General features: G+C 43.8%; 1 protein-coding gene across 1 annotated transcript in view; it reads left to right on the forward strand.

Moving 5' to 3' along the window:
- The window catches only part of snx30 (sorting nexin family member 30), a 31,690-nt gene extending 13,219 nt beyond the window's left edge, over nt 1-18,471 (forward strand). Inside the window, exons 2-5 of the mRNA XM_024136265.2 lie at nt 12,323-12,511; nt 13,704-13,814; nt 14,234-14,392; nt 18,259-18,471. Coding sequence (XP_023992033.1) covers nt 12,323-12,511; nt 13,704-13,814; nt 14,234-14,392; nt 18,259-18,456 — 657 coding nt within the window. The 3' untranslated portion in view covers nt 18,457-18,471. The remainder of the gene's footprint in view (nt 1-12,322; nt 12,512-13,703; nt 13,815-14,233; nt 14,393-18,258) is intronic.
- The last annotated feature ends 3,815 nt before the right edge of the window (nt 18,472-22,286 follow it).

A 22,286-nucleotide genomic window follows, 5' to 3' on the forward strand; every position in this document is an offset into this window, starting at 1 on the left:
TTTTTTGATTATTTTTTTTTTGTGATGATTTGATTGTTGTTTGATTTTGTTTGTTGTGATTCTGTGGATGGGATTGGGTTTTTTTTCTTTTGTGTGTTGATTTTGTTGATTTTGTTTTTGTTTTTTTGATCTTTGATTTTTTATTGTTTTTGTTTGTTTGATGTGGGGATGTGTTTTGTGTTTTTTGTTTTTTGTGTTTTGTTTTTTTGATTGTTTTTGTGATTCTTTGATGGGTTTGTTTGATTTTTTTGATTTTTTGTTCTTTTTTGTGATTTGATTTATTTTGTTGATTCTTTTGTTCTGATGTATTTTAGATTAGATTTTAAGTGATTTTTTCTGTCTTCTTTTTCATTTTTGTGTTTTTTTGTTTGTTTTTTTTTTGTGATGTTTTTGGTATGTGTATGATTATGAGAATATTATGAGAATATATGTGATTTTTTTGTTTTTTTGATGATTTTTTGGTAATGATGATGATTTTGGGTTTATAGAATTTGATTGTATAGCATAGAGATAGATTAGTAGAGTGTGAATATATTGATTTTTTTTGTGTTTTTTTTGTTTTTTATTTTTGATTTTTTTTGTGTTTTGAATTTTTTTTGTTGATTTTTTTTTTTTTGTGTATCTTTGATTTTGTAGGTATGGTAAAGTGTGTGTTTTCTTTTTTTTGCTTTTTTTTTTTTTTTGTTGTGGATTGTTTGTGTTTTGTTTTGTTGTGTAGTTAGTAGATTAATTTTAGGTTGGATAGTATATATAGTGGTTTAGAGAAGATAGAGTATTGATTTTTGATTTGTTTTGTTTGTTTTGTTTTTTATTTGTTGTTATTTGTTGTTGTGTTTTGTGTTGTTGTTTTTTGTTTTGATGTTTTGTTTTTGTTTTTTTTTGTTTGAGTAAGGAGTTTTGTTTTTTTTTTTGTTGTTTTGATTTTTGATGAGTTTGATTTTTTTTTGGTATTTTTTTTGTTTTTTATTTTTTGGTGGATTAGAGTAGTAGAGTAGTATTTAATATTATAGAATGTGAGAAGTATAGAATAATGTGGTTAGATGTTTGTTAGAGGGTAAAGTAGGATAGGAAGAAGAAGAGGAAGTACTAAGGAGAGAAGAGATGAATAGAGATAGGAGATAGAGAGAATCAAGGGAGAGAGATAGAAAGATTGAGAGAGAGTAGTGAGAGAGAGAGATAAGAGATAGATAATCTGTCCCAATGTACAGTTCTGGAGATACTGTTTTAGTTTTTGGGATATCCCATATTCGCTTCTGGAACCTATCTCCGTCACTTCTGGAGATTCCCCGTACGCTTCTGGAGATATCGATTTGAAGTCTGAGACACCCTTGTGTATTCATGTAGTTCTGGCTGGACCATTATATGTCCTTTTTATAGTTCCTGGGAGGCACGCTACCATAGTCCGTTTCTGGATCCTGGAGGAGTAACGATAACCTACATCTGCTACCATGACACGACAAAGCTAACAGGAAAACCTCGTAAGTACCATTAAGCTAGTCGTCGGTCTGGACTTTCGAATTTTAGAAGTGGTGTCCTTCTTATCCAGGTTGAAGAGAGCCTTAAAAAGCCAAAAAATAGCAAGTCTATGTTGTGAAGCATCCATGAATTATCAATCCCACAGTCAGCGTTTGGGGCACCAATAAGTAACGCCATTTACGTGTTCTTGAGCATTAAGGACCAGGTGCAACCAGTATGGAATCACTATTCCCTTATTAGGTAGACACTACTGTGGACATTAGGTGAACCAAGAAGCCTGTCTATGTGGACCCTATCGCCTATTTATACTAGTACACTACTTTAGACCAGAGCCTATGGAACCCTTATCCCTATTTATTTAGTACACTACTTTAGACCAGAGCCCTATGGAAACCCTATTCCCTATTTATTTAGTACACTACTTTAGACCAGAAGCCCTATGGAACCCTATTCCCTATTTATATTAGTACACTACTTTAGACCAGAGCCCTATGGAACCCTATTCCCTATTTATTTAGTACACTACTTTAGACCAGAGCCCTATGGAACCTATTCCCTATTTATTTAGTACACTACTTTAGACCAGAGCCCTATGGAACCCTATTCCCTATTTATTTAGTACACTACTTTAGACCAGAGCCCTATGGAACCCTATTCCCTATTTATTTAGTACACTACTTTAGACCAGAGCCCTATGGAACCCTATTCCCTATTTATTTAGTACACTACTTTAGACCAGAGCCCTATGGAACCCTATTCCCTATTTATTAGTACACTACTTTAGACCAGAGCCCTATGGAACCTATTCCCTATTTATTTAGTAACACTTACTTTAGACCAGAGCCCTATGGAACCCTATTCCCTATTTATTTAGTACACTACTTTAGACCAGAGCCCTATGGAACCCTATTCCCTATTATTTAGTACACTACTTTAGACCAGAGCCCTATGGAAACGATTCCCTATTTATTTAGTACATACTTTAGACCAGAGCCCTATGGAACCCTATTCCCTATTTATTTAGTACACTCCACTACTTTAGACCAGAGCCCTATGGAACCCGATTCCCTATTTTATTTAGTACACTACTTTAGACCAGAGCCCTATGGAACCCTATTCCCTATTTATTTAGTACACTACTTTAGACCAGAGCCCTATATAGTGCCATTTGGGACGTAGAAGGGAATGTGTGATAAATGTCCTTGTGATTAACATGGAGCCATGAAAGTTTATTTTGAGCTTGAATTCTAACCACCGCTGTCTGAACCTACGGGGGACTCCTAGATGTGAATACAGACTAGAGAGCTGAAGGACTTTGACCTACTTAATCTAGTTAGTTGATGTTTTTAAATGTTCTCAGGCACGATAGGAGTATGTCCCTTTCTTCAGAACATGGCCCTTTTTAAACTATTTATTATATTTACAGAACAACAGGGAAACAACAACCTATTGAACCACTTTTTGTTCCAGCGTTAACTGTTTTTTTCCCACTGCTTTACTTCTTAGACTAATACTGTTTATTGTCTGCTCATAAAGGACCTCTTTATGAAACCAACTTATTGTCTGTTCATAAAGGACCTCTTTATGAAAACAACTTATTGTCTGTTCATAAAGGACCTTTTTATGAAACCAACTTATTGTCTGTTCAGAAAGGACATCTTTATGAAGCTAAGTCTCATAGCTGGCTGGGCAGTGTGTCACTGTTTCCAGCAGCAGTAGCAGGTCTTTTGAATGAGGACGTCATTTAAGGCCTATATTACAAACCGTTCTCTCCTCCAAACCACGATTACAATGCTGGTTTGATGTCCTGATACAGTTGCAACCAACGTTCCCTCTAAACTGTGCTCATGTGCAGTAGCCCCAAGACTGCCATGCAGCTCCACAGGACTGTAGAGATATCAGCCCACAGAGAGAAGCACAAGATTTAACTTCACTTCTAGAGCAGTGGTCACCAACTGGTCCAATTCCCTTTCTCTGTTCATAGGAGTAACAACGTGAATTTGTCCACGAGACAGAAATAATGCGGTGCGACTCGAGTTTCGCCATCAGCTGGAAGACGGTGTCCCTTTCTGGTCAGTGTCAGTGGAGGAAAGGGAGAGAGGAGGGACGTTGAGAGACGGACCATCAGTCTGCTGCTCTCTCCCTCCGCTGAGACTGACCCTCAGTCTGCTGCTCTCTCCCTCCGCTGAGACTGACCCTCAGTCTGCTGCTCCCTCCCTCCGCTGAGACTGACCCTCAGTCTGCTGCTCTCTCCCTCTGCTGAGACTGACCCTCAGTCTGCTGCTCTCTCCCTCTGCTGAGACTGACCCTCAGTCTGCTGCTCTCTTCCCTCTGCTGAGACACGACCTCAGTTCTGCTGCTCTCTCCCTCTGCTGAGACGGACCCTCCAGTGCTGCTCTCTCTCTCTCGCTGAGACAACCCTCAGTCTGCTGCTCTCTCCCTCGCTGAGGCGGACCATCAGTCTGCTGCTCTCTCCCTCCGCTTGAGACTGACCATCAGTCTGCTGCTCTCTCCCTCTGCTGAGACTGACCATCAGTTCTGCGCTCTCTCCCTTGCTGAGACGACCCTCAGTCTGCTGCTCTCTCCCTCGCTGAGACGGACCCTCAGTCTGCTGCTCTCTCCCTCCGCTGAGACTGACCCTCAGTCTGCTGCTCTCTCCCCTCCGCTGAGACAGACCCTCAGTCTGCTGCTCTCTCCCTCTGCTGAGACTGACCCTCAGTCTGCTGCTCTCTCCCTCCGCTGAGACAGACCCTCAGTCTGCTGCTCTCTCCCTCTGCTGAGACTGACCCTCAGTCTGCTGCTCTCTCCCTCCGCTGAGACAGACCCTCAGTCTGCTGCTCTCTCCCTCTGCTGAGACTGACCCTCAGTCTGCTGCTCTCTCCCTCCGCTGAGACGGACCCTCAGTCTGCTGCTCTCTCTCCCTCTGCGAGACTGACCCTCAGTCTGCTGCTCTCTCCCCCGCTGAGACAGACCCTCAGTCTGCTGCTCTCTCCCTCTGCTGAGACTGGACCCTCAGTCTGCTGCTCTCTCCCTCCGCTGAGACAGACCCCAGTCTGCTGCTCTCTCCCTCCACTGAGAGACAGACCCTCAGTCTGCTGCCTCTTCCCTCCGCTGAGGCGACCATCAGTCTGCTGCTCTCTCCCTTCCGCTGAGACTGACCATCAGTCTGCTGCTCTCTCCCTCTGCTGAGACGACCATCAGTCTGCTGCTCTCTCCCTCTCTGAGACGGACCCTCAGTCTGCTGCTCTCTCCCTCTGCTGAACGGACCCTCAGTCTGCTGCTCTCTCCCTGCGCTGACGGACCATCAGTCTGCTGCTCTCTCCTTTGCTGAGGACTGACCATCAGATACAGGCACCATCAGCCCAGTAAAATAAAAAAGCTAATTATTTAAAACGTATGCACGCTCAGTTGTGCTTCACAAGTAATACAACAACGGATCTGTTACCGGTGTGATCATATAGCCTACTTCAAATTCTGATTTATTTTTTATTTTTAAATGGCCCGAACAACAGCCAAACTGAGGGTGATAATGTTTTGGGCCTAGAGCTTACTGAACAAAACCTCATTGCTCCAGAAACTGTTTTTAATTGGTTAATGTTGTGTAGGCTTTACATTTTTTAGAAAAATCTGAATGGTTAGATCTCCGCTTGCATTTTGACTCAAAGTGATTCTTGACTCAGAAGAGGGTTGGTCCACCATTTTCTAGAGTTTCTCCTGGTAACACTGTCAACGTTTCCCTTTACTTGGCAAATGTGATCGAATCAACGCAATATTAGCCACTTTCAATACAACATCCCAAACAAAAACTAACTATGCAAGAGATTGGTTGTAGGCAGAACACATTGGAGTAGGATTCTACTGCATTGACACGCACTACTCAGCTGTACTCTACGAAGACTGGTGTGGCATAACCAATCAGAGCTGCAGTAGGCCTATGCAAATAGACCATTGCGCATATATGGATCTGTGCCATTTACTTGAACTGGACTGTGTTTACAGCATGAGCGGTCGTGAGTAGATGTGCTTGTTTTTATTGAGAACCTGAGTGTAGCCACGTGTGCACGTTTTGTTTCATATTCCTGTACTAGTTAGTGAGTTACTAGCCCCGTTATAAATCAATATCCTGTACTAGTTAGTGAGTTACTAGGCCCAGTTATAAGATCATATCCTGTACTAGTTAGTGAGTTATTAGCCCCGTTATAAATCAATATCCTTTACTAGTTAGTGAGTTATTAGCCCCGTTATAAAATCAATATCCTGTACTAGTAGTGAGTTATTACCCCGTTATAAATCAATATCCTGTACTAGTTAGTGAGTTATGAGCCCCGTTATAAATCAAATCCTGTACTAGTTATTGAATTATTAGCCCCGTGTAATAAATCAAATTCCCTGAACTAGTTAGTGAGTTATGTATCCCGTTATAAATCAATATCCTGTACTAGTTAGGAGATTATAGTCCCGTTATAAATCAATATCCTTACTAGTTCAGTGAGTTATTAGTCCCGTTATAAATCAATATCCTGTACTATTAGTGAGTTATGAGTCCCGTTATAAATCAATATCCTGTACTAGTTAGTGAGTTATTAGCCCCGTATAATCAATATCCCTGTACTAGTTAGTTGATTATAGCCCCGTATAAAATCAATATCCTGTACTAGTTAGTGAGTTATGAGTCCCGCTTATAAATCAATATTCCTGTACTAGTTATGAGTTATTAGCCCCGTTATAAATCATATCCTGTACTAGTTAGTGAGTTGTATGAGTCCCGTTATAAATCAATATCCTTACTAGTTAGTGAGTTATTAGTCCCGTTTATAAATCAATTATCCTTACTATTAGTGAGTTACTAGCCCCGTTATAAATCAATATCCTGTACTAGTTAGTAGTTAGAGTCCCTTATATCATATCCGTACTAGTTAGGAGTTCTAGCCCCGTTATAAATCAATATCCTGTACTAGTTAGTAGAGTTACTAGCCCGATTATAAATCAATATCCTTACTAGTTAGTGAGTTTCTATCCCAGTTATAAATCAATATCCTGTACTAGTTAGTGAGTTATTAGGCCCGTTATAAATCAATATCCTGTACTAGTTAGTGAGTTATTAGTCCCCGTTATAAATCAATATCCTTTACTAGTTATGAGTTATTAGCCCCGTTATAAATCAATATCCTGTACTATTAGTGAGTTATTAGCCCCGTTATAGAATCAAATCCTGTACTATTAGTGAGTTATTAGCCCCGTCTATAATCAATATCCTGCTACTAGTTTAGTGATGTTATTAGTCCCCGTTATAAATCAAATCCTGTACTAGTTAGTGAATATTAGCCCCGTTATAAATCAATATCCTGTACTAGTTAGTGAGTTATAGCCCGTATAAATCAATTATCACTGACAGTTAGGAGTTATTACCCGTTATAATCAATATCCTGTTACTAGTTAGTGAGTTATTAGCCCCGTTATAAATCCAATATCCTGTACTAGTTAGTGAGATTAGCCCCGTTATAAATCAATATCCTGTACTAGTAGTGAGTTATTAGCCCCGTTATAAATCAATATCCTTACTAGTTAGTGAGTTATTAGCCCCGTAAAATCAATATCCTTGTACTAGTTAGTGAGTATTAGCCCCGTTATACAATCAATATCTCTACTAGTTAGTGAGTTATTAGCCCCGTTATAAATCAATATCCCGTACTATAGTTAGTGAGTTATTGCCCCGTTATAAATCAAATCCTGTACTAGTTGTAGTTATTAGCCCCGTTATAAGATCAATATCCTTACCAGTCTAGTGAGTATTAGCCCCGTTATAAATCACATTCTGTACTAGTTAGGTGAGATTATTAGCCCCGTTATACCAATTCCTGTTCCTAGTTAGTGATAATTAGCCCGAATTATACAATAATATCTCTGTACTAGTTAGGTAGTTATTAGCTCGCCGTATATGAAATCAATTATCCTGTACTAGTTAGTGAGTTATTAGCCCGTTATGAAATCAACAATTCCTGTACTAGTTAGTGAATTACTAGCCCCGTTATAAATCAATATCCTGTGTACTAGTTAGTGAGTTATTAGCCCCGTATAAATCAATATCCTGTACTAGTTAGTGAATTACTAGCCCCAGTTATAATCATTTGTAGTCAGCAATAGGGGAGTGATCGTTTCCCACAAGAGCACAAAACATTGTACATTTCTAGACATCCTTGAAAAGCGAGTCAGGTAAAGAGCTTGCATTTGGAGACAGGCTTGAATAAGCTCATAGCCAATAGACAGGTAGGTATAATAATTGTCTGATTCTTCTGTAATAATTGATGGGAATAATAATGTATTTTATTTTGTAAAGTGGTTTCTGCATCAAACAACTCGAACAACATGTTCATTCACCTCCTTGTCTGAAGGACAGTGGATAAAACAGTTTATGTAAGCCCTGCATGTTTCTTTTCCTCAAAAGTCTCATGAGATGTAGGTCTACACTGAACACCACACATGGCTGCTACTGTAGTCTGATATAAAACAGCTATTTCCATGTTAATGTTATGGGAGTGCATTTCTCCATTGTTTTAGATGGTAGGCCACTCTGTAGGTCTACATTGTGATAAATAGACACAGTAGCCTACATGGCCATTGTTAAACCTGTAACATAAAGCAGGTACAGCCTCAAGTTCACAGTAACTTAAAGCAGTACAGCCTCAGTGTTCACAGTAAACCATTAACTTAAAGCGGTACAGCCTCAGTGTTCACAGTAAACATTAACTTAAAGCGGGTACAGCCTCAATGTTCACAGTAACTTTAAAGCGGGTACAGCCTCAGTGTTCACAGTAACTTAAAGCGGCTACAGCCTCAGTGTTCACAGTAACTTAAAGCAGGTACAGCCTCAATGTTCACAGTAACTTAAAGCAGGTACAGCCTCAGTGTTCACAGTAACTTAAAGCAGGTACAGCCTCAGTGTTCACAGTAAACCTGTAACTTAAAGCGGGTACAGCCTCAGTGTTCACAGTAAAACTGTAATTTAAAGCGGGTACAGCCTCAGTATTCACAGTAAACCATTAACTTAAAGCGGGTACAGCCTCAGTGTTCACAGTAACTTAAAGCGGGTACAGCCTCAGTGTTCACAGTAAACCTGTAACTTAAAGCGGGTACAAGACTGTAACTACCAATTGGATATCATGATAAAGGGGTAATTAAAAAATAAAAATAAAACTAAGGTACTGCCAGGCAGAACTACGGAGCATCTTGAGAGAGAAGCGTAGGGCTGAATGGCATACAGTAGAAGACGGCAGAAGGAAAGAGCCAGGAAGCTAACTGCCTTTATAGCAAATCCCTTTGGTTTCACAAAGCAGCTACTAGGACAGAAGCGCAGTGGGAACCTGGTTTGTTCCAAACCATTACATACAGTGACTCCGACACGGAACAGGAGTTGGGGCAGTGTAACATCTTGATTAAACCCACCAGTACCGATCACAGAGTTCGACAACAGGGAGCTACTCCTTAAAGAAGTACAGGATATTGTGAAGAGGGCAAGGTCTAGCTCAACTCCTGGAGCAAGCGGAGTCCCGTATAAGGTCTACAAGTACTGCCCCGTGTTACTCAAGCGGCTCTGGCAGATATTTAAGGTCATCTGGCGGAGAGGCAAGGTTGCAAAGCAGTGGAGATTCACCGAAGGAGTTTAGATCCCGAAGGAAGAAGATTCTGAGAGAATCGACCAATTCAGGATTATCTCCTTGCTAATTGTCCAAGGGAAGAATTTATTCGGCATTGTATCCAGGCAGCTGGCAGACTTCCTCTCTAAGAACTGCTACGTCGACAGATGGGTCCAAAAGGGAAGCTTCCCAAAAGTACCTGGATGTTTGGAGCACACAGTGTGGTGACCCAGCTCATCAGAGAAGTGCGAGAGAACAAGGGATCCTGTTGCCCTGGTGATAAACAAATCAAATCACATTTTATTAATCACATGCGTTGAATACAATAGATGTAGAACTTACAGTGAAATGCTTACTTACAAGCCCTTAACCAACAATGCAGTTAAGAAGTTTTAAGGAAAAAAAAGTGTGAAGTAAAAACTTATTAAACAGCAGCAGTAAAATAATAAATGTGAGGCTATATACAGGGTGTTACGGTACAGAGTCAATGTGGAGGCTATATACAGGGTGTCGGCAGGTAATGTGAGGTATATATCGGTGTGTTCGGGTACTGAGTCAATGGGGAGGCTTTACAGGGTGTTACGGTACAGAGTCATGTGAGGCTATATATCAGGGTGTTACGGTACAGAGTCAATGTGGAGGCTATATACAGGTGGTACGTACAGAGTCAATGTGGAGGCTTATACAGGGTGTCGGTACAGAGTCAAGTGGGAGGCTATATACGGGGTTACGGTCAGGGCGTAGGTACAGATCAATGTGGAGGCTATATACGGGTGTTACGGTACTGAGTCAATGTGGGACTATATACAGGGTGTACGGTACAGAGTCAATGTGAGGCTTATATACAGGTATTACGGTACAGAGTCAATGTGGAGGCTATTACAGGGTGTACCGGTTCAGAGTCAATGTGGAGGCTATATACGGGGGTACCGGTCAGAGTCAATGTGGAGGCTATATACAGGGGTTACCGGTACTGAGTCAATGTGGAGCCTACAGGGGGTACCGGTACAGAGTCAATGTGGAGGCTATATATCAGGTGTCCGGTACAGAGTCATGTGGGCTATATACGGGGGACCGGTACAGGTCAATGTGGGCTATATCAGGGGACGGTAAAGTCAATGTGGAGGCTCTATACGGGGGTACGGTACAGAGTCAATTGAGGCTATATTACAGGTGGTACGGTACAGTCAGTGGGGCTCTTAACGGGTAACCGGTACAGAGTCAATGTGGAGGCTATATACAGGGGGTACCGGTACAGAGTCAATGTGGAGACTATATACAGGAGGTACCGGTACAGTGTCAATGTGCGGGGACACCGGTTAGTCGAGGTAACAAGTCTTCTGAAGCGGAGTGCCGGGGCCCCCGAACCAAACCTGCCAGTGCTCTGGCTTGACCTTGACCAACGCCTACGGATCGATCCCTCACAAGCTGTTGCAGACTACAATGACAAAACACCATGTCCCAGCATCAGAGTGGCACAGCCTGGAGGTGGAAATTATCACAGGCTGCATCATCCCTGTGATCCTGTTTTCCTTGACTATTAACATGATTATGAAGTCTGCTGAAGCTGATTGCCAGGGGCCTCGAACCAAGTCTTGGGTGCGACAACCACCAATCTGAGCCTTTTATGGACAACCTGCCAGTCACCACAGAGTCAGTGCCAGGAAGCAGGTGAATTCTGCAAGGGTTGGAGAAGCTGACTGGATGGGTGTGAATGAGCTTGAAGCCAACAAAATCAAGGTTGATGGTGTTGAAGAAGGGCAAGGTCGTAGAGAGATTCCACTTCGCAGGGACACTGATCCCCACCCACTCGGTTTAGCCAGTTATGAGCTTTGGCAAGGTGTTTATCAGCAGCCTGAAGGACACAACATAAATCCAGGCCAACTATCAGGACCTGGAGAGCTAGCTGAGAGAGGTTGACCGGTCAGGAATGCCCGGCAAGTTAAAAGCATGGCATCCTCCCAAGAATACTCTGGCCTTTGTTCATCTACGAAGTCCCCATTTCCACTGTCGAGAACTTTGAGAGGAAGGTCAACAGCTGTGGAAGAGGAGAGGTCCAGCAGAGCAGTGGGAATGAGACAGCAAGGTGCCTCGATGAGGTGGCAGCAGGCGGTGGACAGGAAAATCTTGTAGACTGACCTTTGGCGGGCAGAACCACACCGCATTAAGTTCTTGATCCAGGTGGTGCATGTCCTACCCAGCTCATCAAACCTGTTCTCCTGGGGGCAAAGTGGAAACTCCTGCATGCCCYCTATGCTCCAAGAGAGGGACACTGGAACACATCGTAAGCTGCTGTCCACATCGTAAGCTCTGGGAGGGGGCTGTTATCGCTGGCGCCATGACCAGGTTCTCAAGCCCATCACAGAAGCACAGGAAACGGCACGAGTCAGAGAGCTCGACCCAACTGTCAGAATTTCACTTTGGTTCGAGCTGGAAAGCAGCCAGGCTCCAAATCCAAACCACCAGCAGGGGTCAGTACTAAAACGTTAGCCAGGTGGTCAGTACTAAAACGTTAGCCAGGTGGTCAGTACCAAAACGTTAGCCAGGTGGTCAGTACCAAAACGTTAGCCAGGTGGTCAATACTAAAACGTTAGCCAGGTGGTCAGTACCAAAACGTTAGCCAGGTGGTCAGTACTGGTGATTGTTTCCTGTTAGCTGCCTGCCTGCCTGCTGATTGGTCTGCGGCTCCAATGCCACCCTATTCCCTATATATTGCTCTACGTTTGAGGCTCTGGCCTAAATGAGTGCTTTAACAAAGGGTGCCATTTGGGATGCAGACCTCCTGGCTGGACTCAGGTTCTCCTCAGGCTGGCAGCACCGGTCTGTAAAACACAGGTGGATAATAATAGAAACATATGAACTAACATCTGGACAACTGTGGTGTATTCACCCCGGAAGCAAATGGGCTAGGTTACGTGGTCCCGTGTGGCTCAGTTGGTAGAGCATGGCGCTTGCAACGCCAGGGTTGTGGGTTCATTCCCCACGGGGGGACCAGGATGAATATGTATGAACTTTCCAATTTGTAAGTCGCTCTGGATAAGAGCGTCAGCTAAATGACTTAAATGTAAATGTAAATGTACAGCAGAGATTATTACCATAGCAACTGTGTCCTGTAAAACGGTAGCGCACTACTTTTGACCAGGTCCCGTAGGGTGCCATTTGGGACACAGCCGTACTAGTTCCGTTGCTATTTACTTGTTTTCTGCTTCTAGGACCTGAGTCTGCCCAATGGGACGCCGGCGGAGACATCTAGTCCCGCCTCCTCATCTTCCCTCCTGAACCGGCTGCAGCTGGATGACGACCTGGATGGAGAAACACGTGACCTCTTCGTTACCGTCGAAGATCCGAAGAAACACGTCTCTACTATGGAGACCTACATCACCTACAAGGTCGCCACTAAGGTAGGTCCACCCAGGAGATGTGGAAAATACTACCTGTAATGTGGATGGAAGCACGGTATACCGAACAAAAATAAACGCAACATGTAAAGCGTTGGTCCCATGTTTCACGAGCTGAAATTAAAATATCCCCGAAATGTTCCATTACGCACATTTAGTGCACAAATTTGTTGACAACCCTGTTAGTGAGCATTTCTCCTTTGCCAAGATAATCTATCCACCTGACAGGTGTGGCATATCAAGAAGCTGATTAAACAGCATGATCATTACACAGGTGCACCTTGTGTAATTTGTGTTAATTTCTCTACCATGTGAACTGTAACTCAGTAAAATCTTTGAAGTTGTTGCATGTTTTTTTGTTTATTTTTGTTCAGTGTAGTACAGAACATGCCCCTTACATTCAATGAGCATTCTTGCAATTAGAATTCTGTGTTTTTATAGACCGAGCAACTCATCCAATAGACCGACTCATCCAACTCATCCAATAGACCGACAGACTCATCCAATAGACTGACAGACTCATCCAATAGACTGACAGACTCATCCAATAAACCGACAGACTCATCCAATAGACCGACCGACTCATCCAATAGGCCGACAGACTCATCCAATAGGCCGACAGACTCATCCAATAGACCGACAGACTCATCCAATAGACCGACCGACTCATCCAATAGACCGACCGACTCATCCAATAGGCCGACCGACTCATCCAATAGGCCGACCGACTCATCCAATAGGCCGACCGACCGACTCATCCAATAGACCGACCGACTCATCCAATAGGCCGACAGACTCATCCAATAGGCCGACCGACTCATCCAATAGACCGACCGACTCATCCAATAGACCGACCGACTCATCCAATAGACCGACCGACTCATCCAATAGACCGACCGACTCATCCAATAGACACGATAAATATTTATGCTTATTACAGGGCGGCATCACCTAAAAAGCCCATATGCCACTGGTTGAGAGAGATTGTCATTGTTTTCTGGCAGTATTCTGTGAGGTTTTAGTCTTGTTGGGTCAGGGTTAGGGGATAGGGGTTAGGTAACACAGTGTAACTCTCTCTCTCTTTCGCTCTCTCTCGCTCTCTCGCTCTCTCGCTCTCTCTTGCTTTCTCTCGCTCTCTCTCTCTGTCTCTCTCTGTCTCTCTCGCTCTCTCTCGCTCTCTCTCTCTTTCCCCCAGACAACGCGGGTGGAGTTTGACCTACCTGAGTACTCTGTCAGGAGGCGCTACCAGGACTTTGACTGGCTCAGGACCAAGCTGGAGGACACTCAGCCCACACATCTCATACCAGTAAGTTAATCCTGACCCATAACCCTAGACTACACATCTCATACCAGTAGGTAACCCTGACCCCTAACCCTAGACTACACATCTCATACCAGTAAGTAACCCTGACCCCTAACCCTAGACTACACATCTCATACCAGTAAGTAACCCTGACCCCTAACCCTAGACTACACATCTCATACCAGGTCGTTAACCCTGACCCCTAACCCTAGACTACACATCTCATACCAGTAGGTTGACCCTGACCCCTAACCCTAGACTACACATCTCATACCAGTAAGTTATGTACAAGCGTAGCTGGTAGGATCTGAACCCCAGTTTCCCACTCGGAAAACCAACGTCTTAACCAAGAGGAATGACTCTCTCTTCCCCCTCTCTCTCTCTCTCTCTCTCTTCCCCCTCTCTCTCTTTGCCCCCTCCAGCCCCTCCCTGAGAAGTTTGTGATGAAGGGTGTGGTTGACCGGTTCTCTGAGGAGTTTGTTGAGACGAGGAGGAAGGCTCTGGATAAGTTCATGAAGAGAGTGGCTGACCATCCTGTCCTGTCGTTCAACGAACACTTCAATGCCTTCCTCTCTGCTAAGGTGTGTTATAGGCTTGGGCAGTATACCGTATATACTCTATACCGGGGTATTTGGAAATAGCAACTGGACGATTTTTCAATAATGTCAATAGTGCCATTTTTTGTGATATATATATATATATATATATATTTTTTTTATTCATTTGAATATTTGTAGTTACTTTTTTAAGTAGGTACCTGCAGTCAGCTCTAAAATTCAACAAAATATTTTGCCGTCGACGGGATGTTTTAATTTGGGTGCACTATGCGACTATGAAAAACATCTCCCAGATAATAATTGTTGTAATTGTAACAATGACCATTGTTTCTGAATACCCTAGAGAAACAAGCAGAGTGCAGATTCCGTTAGCGTCATGGTTACCACAGCGAAGATGACCTGCTTTTAAAACAAACCATGTTGAAACATCTGACCCGTATTACATTTGGACCCATATTACATTACAGGCACAGCATTTTATCTTCCTATAGCGGATCGCCTGCACCTCATTTCACATTCATTAACCGCGTCGTGGGCCGTTCTGAAACTACTCACACGTCAAAGTTGTTAACCGTTTGTTGACACTTTGTTCAGCCCTGTTACCCCATTGACTAGCTAGTTAATAACCTGGTAACTTAACCAATAGAGGGAGAGGGATATCTTCTTCAGGAAATCAATGATCACAGCAATGAATGAATGACTGATCTCTTGCATGTTGTCGTCACAAACCTGACGTTTTTTAAAGAGACCTTGTACAAATATCAAGTTCAAATCCCAATCTCTCCGTCCAGGGCTTAAGAAAAGGGCCTATTTAGTTAGCTAGCTACTGCAGGACATCAACACAAGCAGACCAGAAAATAAAATGATGTTTAGGATTTGATTAGTGTGAAGCCAAATCCAACCTTGCTTCCCTTGGGGAGAATTTTGCTAGATTTGATTGGTGTGAAGCCAAATCCAACCTTGCTTCCCTTGGGGAGAATTTTGCTAGATTTGATTGGTGTGAAGCCAAATCCAACCTGGCCTCCCTTGGGGGTGTTTTGCTAGATTTGATTGGTGTGAAGCCAAATCCAACCAGGCCTCCCTTGGGGGTGTTTTGCTAGATTTGATTGGTGTGAAGCCAAATCCAACCTGGCCTCCCTTGGGGGTGTTTTGCTAGATTTGATTGGTGTGAAGCCAAATCCAACCTGGCCTCCCTTGGGGGTGTTTTGCTAGATTTGATGGGTGTGAAGCCAAATCCAAATGTGTGAACACATTTGTTTACATCCCTGTTAGTGAGCATGTATCCTTTGCCAAGATAATCTATCCACCTGACAGGTGTGGCATATCAACAAGCTGATTAAACGGCATGATCCTTACACAGGTGCACCTTGTAATGGGGACAATAAAATGTTTTGTCACACAACACAATGCCACAGATGTCTAAAGTTTTGAGGGAGTGTACAATTGGCATGCTGATTGCATGAATGTCCACCAGAGCTGTTGCCAGAGAATGTAATGTTTTTGAGAATTTGGCAGTACGTCCAAACGGCCTCAAAACCGCAGACCACGTGTAACCACGCCAGTCCAGTATCTCCACATCCGACTTCTTCACCTGCGGGATCGTCTGAGACCAGCCACCCGGACAGCTGATGAAACTGTGGGTTTGCACAACCGATGAATTTCTACACAAACAGTTAGAAACCGTCTCAGGGAAGCTCATCTGCGTGCTCGTCGTCTTGACCTGACTGCAGTTTGGCGTCGTGATCGATTTGTGGGCAAATGCTCATCTTCGATGGCCGCTGGAACGCTGGAGAAGTGTGCTCTTCACGGATTCATCCCGTTTTCAACTGTACCGGGGAGATGGCAGACAGTGTATAGGGCGTCTTGTGGGTTCGAGAGCTTTGCTGATGTCAACGTTGTGAACAGGTTATGGTATGGGAAAGCATAAGCTATGGACAAAGAACACAATTGCATTTTATCGATGGCAATTTGAAAGCACAGAGATACCGTGACGAGATCCTGAGGCCCCATTGTCGTGCCGTTCATCCACCGCCATCACCTCATGTTTCAGCATGATAATGCACAACCTCATGTCACAAGGATCTGTACATAATTCCTGTAAGCTGAAATGTGAGCATGTTTGGGATGCTCTGGATCTACGTGTAAGTCAGCGTGTTCCAGTTCCCGCCAATATCCAGAAACTGATCAACTCTATGCGAAGGAGATGTCGCGCTGAATGAGGGAAACTGGTTGTTGATACTGACTGGTTTTCTGATCCACGACCCTACCTTTTTTTATAAAGGTATCTGTGACCAACAGATGCATAGCTGTATTCCCAGTCATGTGAAATCTATAGATTAGGGCATCATAAATTTATTTAAATTCACTGACTTCCTTATATGAAATGTAACTCAGTAAAATCTGTGAAATTGTTGCATGTTGCGTTTATATATTTTTTTGCTATATTCTTCTGAAATGTTTGCAATGCACTCGTTAGCATTTAGCTAGCATTCTCTATGGGATCTTACATGTGCTTGTTAGCATTGCTAACCTTCGGATTAAAGAGGCTCGGCGGGGTTTGAAAATATTACTGGTATTACCGGTATTACTGAATATTCCGGTTAAGGCACAAGGTCGGTATGAAGGTATGACAATCTGGATGCGCCTAGTATGTTAGATAGGAGAGAAATGACTGCAAATACTGTAGGTATTACAGTACTGCAAATACTGTAGGCATTACAGTCCTGTATGCATTTCTGACTCATACCTCCCAATTAATAAAGCTTGAAGGAATCTCCAATCAAAGTCTCTGAGACATCTGTTGGTGTAATGTTGTAACAGTGTTGAACAAGGCTCTAACCGTTGTGTGTGATTGTATGTTGTGTTTAACCTAAGTGTTGTGGTTTCTCCCCAGGACCTGAATAAGAGACGAGGCTCTAATCGTTGTGGTTTCTCCTCAGGATCTGGATAAGAGACGAGGCTCTAATCGTTGTGGTTTCTCCTCAGGACCTGAGTAAGAGGCGAGGCTCTAATCGTTGTGGTTTCTCCCCAGGACCTGAGTAAGAGACGAGGCTCTAATCGTTGTGGTTTCTCCTCAGGACCTGGATAAGAGACGAGGCTCTAATCGTTGTGGTTTCTCCCCAGGACCTGAGTAAGAGACGCGGCGCTCTAATCGTTGTGGTTTCTCCTCAGGACGATAAGGACGAGGCTCTAATCGTTGTGGTTTCTCCCCAGGACCTGAATAAGAGACGAGGCTCTAATCGTTGTGGTTTCTCCCAGGACCTGAATAAGAGACGGCCTCTAACCGTTGTGGTTTTCCCCAGGACCTGAATAAGAGACGAGGCTTAATCGTTGTGGTTTCTCCTCAGGACCTGAGTAAGAGACGAGGCTCTAATCGTTGTGGTTTCTCCGCAGGACCTGAATAAGAGACGAGGCTCTAATCGTTGTGGTTTCTCCTCAGGACCTGGATAAGAGACGAGGCTCTAATCGTTGTGGTTTCTCCTCAGGACCTGAATAAGAGACGAGGCTCTAGCCGTTGTGGTTTCTCCTCAGGACCTGAGTAAGAGACGAGGCTCTAACCGTTGTGGTTTCTCCCCAGGACCTGAATAAGAGACGAGGCTCTAACCGTTGTGGTTTCTCCTCAGGACCCTGAATTAAGAGACGAGGCTCCTAATCGTTGTGGTTTCTCCTCAGGACCTGGATAAGAGACGAGGCTCTAATCGTTGTGGTTTCTCCTCGGACCTGATAAGAGACGAGGCTCCGTTGTGGTTCCCCTCAGGACCTGATAAGAGACGAGGCTCTACCGTTGTGGTTTCTCCCCAGACCTGAATAAGAGCCGGGCTCTAACGTTGTGGTTTCTCCTCAGGACCTGGAATAAGAGACGAGGCTCTATCGTTGTGGTTTCTCCTCAGGACCTGGATAAGAGACGAGGCCTAGCCCTGCTCTCTAAGATGGGGGAGTCGGTGAAGTACGTGACAGGAGGGTACAAGCTGAGGAGCCGACCCACGGAGTTTTCTGCTATGGGAGACTACCTCGATATGTTCACACAGAAGCTGGGTACTATCGACAGGATAGCACAGAGAATCATCAAAGAACAGTCAGGTAGGTAACAGTGGTTATTGCTGGGTCACTCTTTTCTGTTCTGTGTTGCCAAATCCAATTTTATTTATCACATACACATGGTTAGCAGATGTTAATGTGAGTGTAGCGAAATGCTTGTGCTTCTAGTTCCGACCGTGCGGTAATATCTAACAAGTAATCTAACAATTTCACAACAACTTCCTTATACACACAAGTGTAACGGAATGAATATGTACATATAAATATACTGATGAGTGATGGTATAGAACGGCATAGGCAAGATGCAGTAGATGGTATAGAGTACAGTATATACATATGAGATGAGTAATGTAGGGTATGTAAACATTATATAAAGTGTCATTGTTTAAAGTGGCTAGTAATACATTTTTTACATCCATTTTTCCATTTTTAAAGTGGCTGGAGTTGAGTCAGTATGTTGGCAGCAGCCACTCAATGTTAGTGGTGGCTGTTTAACAGTCTGATGGCCTTGAGATAGAAGCTGTTTTTCAGTCTCTCGGTCCCCGCTTTGATGCACCTGTACTGACCTCGCCTTCTGGATGATAGCGGGGTGAACAGGCAGTGGCTCGGGTGGTTGTTGTCCTTGATGATCTTTAATCCATGGACTCATTCTACCGTACCATCATGCACTCATTCTACTGTATTCTACCGTACCTCAAGTGGACTCATTCTACCGTTACATCACTGGACTCATTCTACCGTACCATCATGGACTCATTCTACTGTATTCTGACCAGTACCATCATGAACTCATTCTACTGTATTCTACCGTACCATCATGGACTCATTCTACTGTAATTCTACGTACCATCATGGATCATCTACGTACCTTCATGGACTCATTCTACGTATCTACCGTACCATCATGGACTCATTCTACTGTATCTACTCATACCATCATGGACTCATTCTACCGTATTCTACCGTACCATCATGGACTTCATTCACGTATTCTTACCGTACCATCATGGACTCATTCTACTGTATTTACCGCTACCATCATGGACTCATTCTACCGTATTCTACCGTACCCATCATGGACTCATTCTACTGTATTCTACCGTACCATCATGGACTCATTCTACCGTTACCATCATGGACTCATTCACCGTATTCTACCGTACCATCATGGACTCATTCTACAGTATTCTACCGTACCATCATGACTCATTCTACTGTATTCTACCGTACTATCATGGACTCATTCTACTGTATTCTACGTACCATCATGGACTCAATCTACTGTATTCTACGCTACATCATGGACTCATTCTACTGTATTCTCCGTACCACCATCATAGACTCATTCTACAGTATTCTATCGTACCATCATGGACTCATTCTACTGTATTCTACCGTACCATCATGGACTCATTCTACCGTACCATCATGGACTCATTCTACTGTATTCTACCTACCATCATGGACTCATTCTACTGTATTCTACCGTACCATCATGGACTCATTCTACTGTACCATCATGGACTCATTCTACTGTATTCTACCGTACCATCATGGACTCATTCTACCGTATTCTTACCGTACCATCATGGACTCATTCTACCGTACCATCATGGACTCATTCTACCGTATTCTACCATACCATCATGGACTCCTTCTACTGTATTCTACCGTACCATCATGGACTCATCTACCGTACCATCATGGACTCATTCTACAGTATTCTACCGTACCATCATGGACTCATTCTACCGTACCATCATGGACTCATTCTACCGTATTCTACCGTACCATCATGACTCATTCTACAGTATTTTACCATACCATCATGGACTCATTCTACAGTATTCTACCGTACCATCATGGACTCATTCTACTGTATTCTACCGTACCATCATGGACTCATTCTACTGTATTCTACCGTACCATCTGGATCATTCTACTGTATTCTACCGTACCATCATGGACTCATTCTACTGTATTCTACCGTACCATCATGGACTCATTCTACTGTATTCACCGTACCATCATGGACTCATTCTACTGTATTCTACCGTACCATCATGGACTCATTCTACTGTATTCTACCGTACCATCATGGACTCATTCTACTGTATTCTACGTACCTTCATGGACTCATTCTACTGTATTCTACCATACCTTCATGGACTCATTCTACTGTATTCTACCGTACCATCATGGACTCATTCTACTGTATTCTTACCGTACCTTCATGGACTCATTCTACTGTATTCTACATACCTTAGGACTCATTCTACTGTTTCTACCGTACCATCATGGACTCATTCTACTGTATTCTACTGTACCTTCATGGACTCATTCTACTGTATTCTTACCGTACCATCATGGACTCATTCTACTTATTTCTACGTACCATCATGGACTCATTCTACTGTATTTTACCGTACCTTCATGGACTCATTCTACTGTATTCTACCGTACCATCATGGACTCATTCTACTGTATTCTACCATACCATCATGGACTCATTCTACTGTATTCACCGTCCATCATGGACTCATTCTACTGTATTCTACCTTACCATCATGACCATTCTACCGTATTCTACCGTACCTTCATGGACTCATTCTACTGTATTCTACTGTACCTTCATGGACTCATTCTACTGATATTCTGCCGTACCATCATGGACTCATTCTACTGTACCTTCATGGAATCAATGTAAGAGACGTATTCTCGGAGCACGGGGCAGGAAGTCTTCGCTCATGTCCTGGGTGAGTTCGTCCAGAGCGTTGAACAGTTAGCGACGCAGCTGGCCACGCCCTCCAGGGCTCCTGTAGCTCCGCCTCCGTCACCGCCCAGGTAATGTAGACAGGACCGTACTCACGCAGCTCTACCGTGTACTCTGAATACACAGGGGAGGAGGACAACAGTAGTCAGAGACAGGAGAGAGAAGGGACAGTCACCGCCCAGTTAGACAGGACCTACACTCACACGTCTTGTACAGCTCACCTTGTGAGTACACACCAATTCGTCCTATTCCAAATCCTATTTTCCCTAACCCCTAACCTGTACTCTTACCCTAACCCAAAAACCTCACCCTGGCTCCTAACCCTTAATGCAATTCTAACCCTAACAGTAGTTCTAACCTTAACCCTAAACCCCCCAGAAATAGCATTTGACCTTGTGGGACCAACAAATGTCCCCAATTGTCAAATGTTTGTTTGTTTACAATTCTTGTGGGGACTTCTGGTCCCACAAGAATAGTTAAACACGTTGCGCACACACCACACACACACACCACACACACACACACACACACACACACACACACACACAACACCACACACACAACAACACACACACACACACACACACACACACACACACACACACACACACACACACACACACACTGACAGAGAGTCAGGCAGAGAGTCCGCCTACAGGGAGGAGTGAGGCCCTCGGAGTGTGGTGTCAGGGAAATAACCTCACACTCAATGTCAACAAAACAAAGGAGATGATCGTGGACTTCAGGAAACAGCAGAGGGAGCACCCCCCTATCCACATCAACGGACAGTAGTGGAGAGGGTAGAAAGTTTTAAGTTCCTCGGTGTACACATCACGGACAAACTGAAATGATCCACGCACACAAACAGCGTGGTGAGAAGGCGTAACCTCAGGAGCTGAAGAAATTTGGCTCGTCACCTAAAACCCTCACAAACTTTTAAAGATGCACAATCGAGAGCATCCTGTCGGGGTATCACCGCCTGGTACCGGCAACTGCTCCGCCCACAACCTAAGGCTCTCCAGAGGGTAGTGAGGTCTGCACAACGCATCACCGGGGGCAGACTACCTGCCCTCCAGACACCTACAGCACCCGATGTCACAGAAGCCA

This window comes from Salvelinus sp. IW2-2015, unplaced genomic scaffold (genome assembly GCF_002910315.2).
Source record: "Salvelinus sp. IW2-2015 unplaced genomic scaffold, ASM291031v2 Un_scaffold845, whole genome shotgun sequence".
Classification (NCBI taxonomy): Eukaryota; Metazoa; Chordata; class Actinopteri; order Salmoniformes; family Salmonidae; genus Salvelinus; species Salvelinus sp. IW2-2015.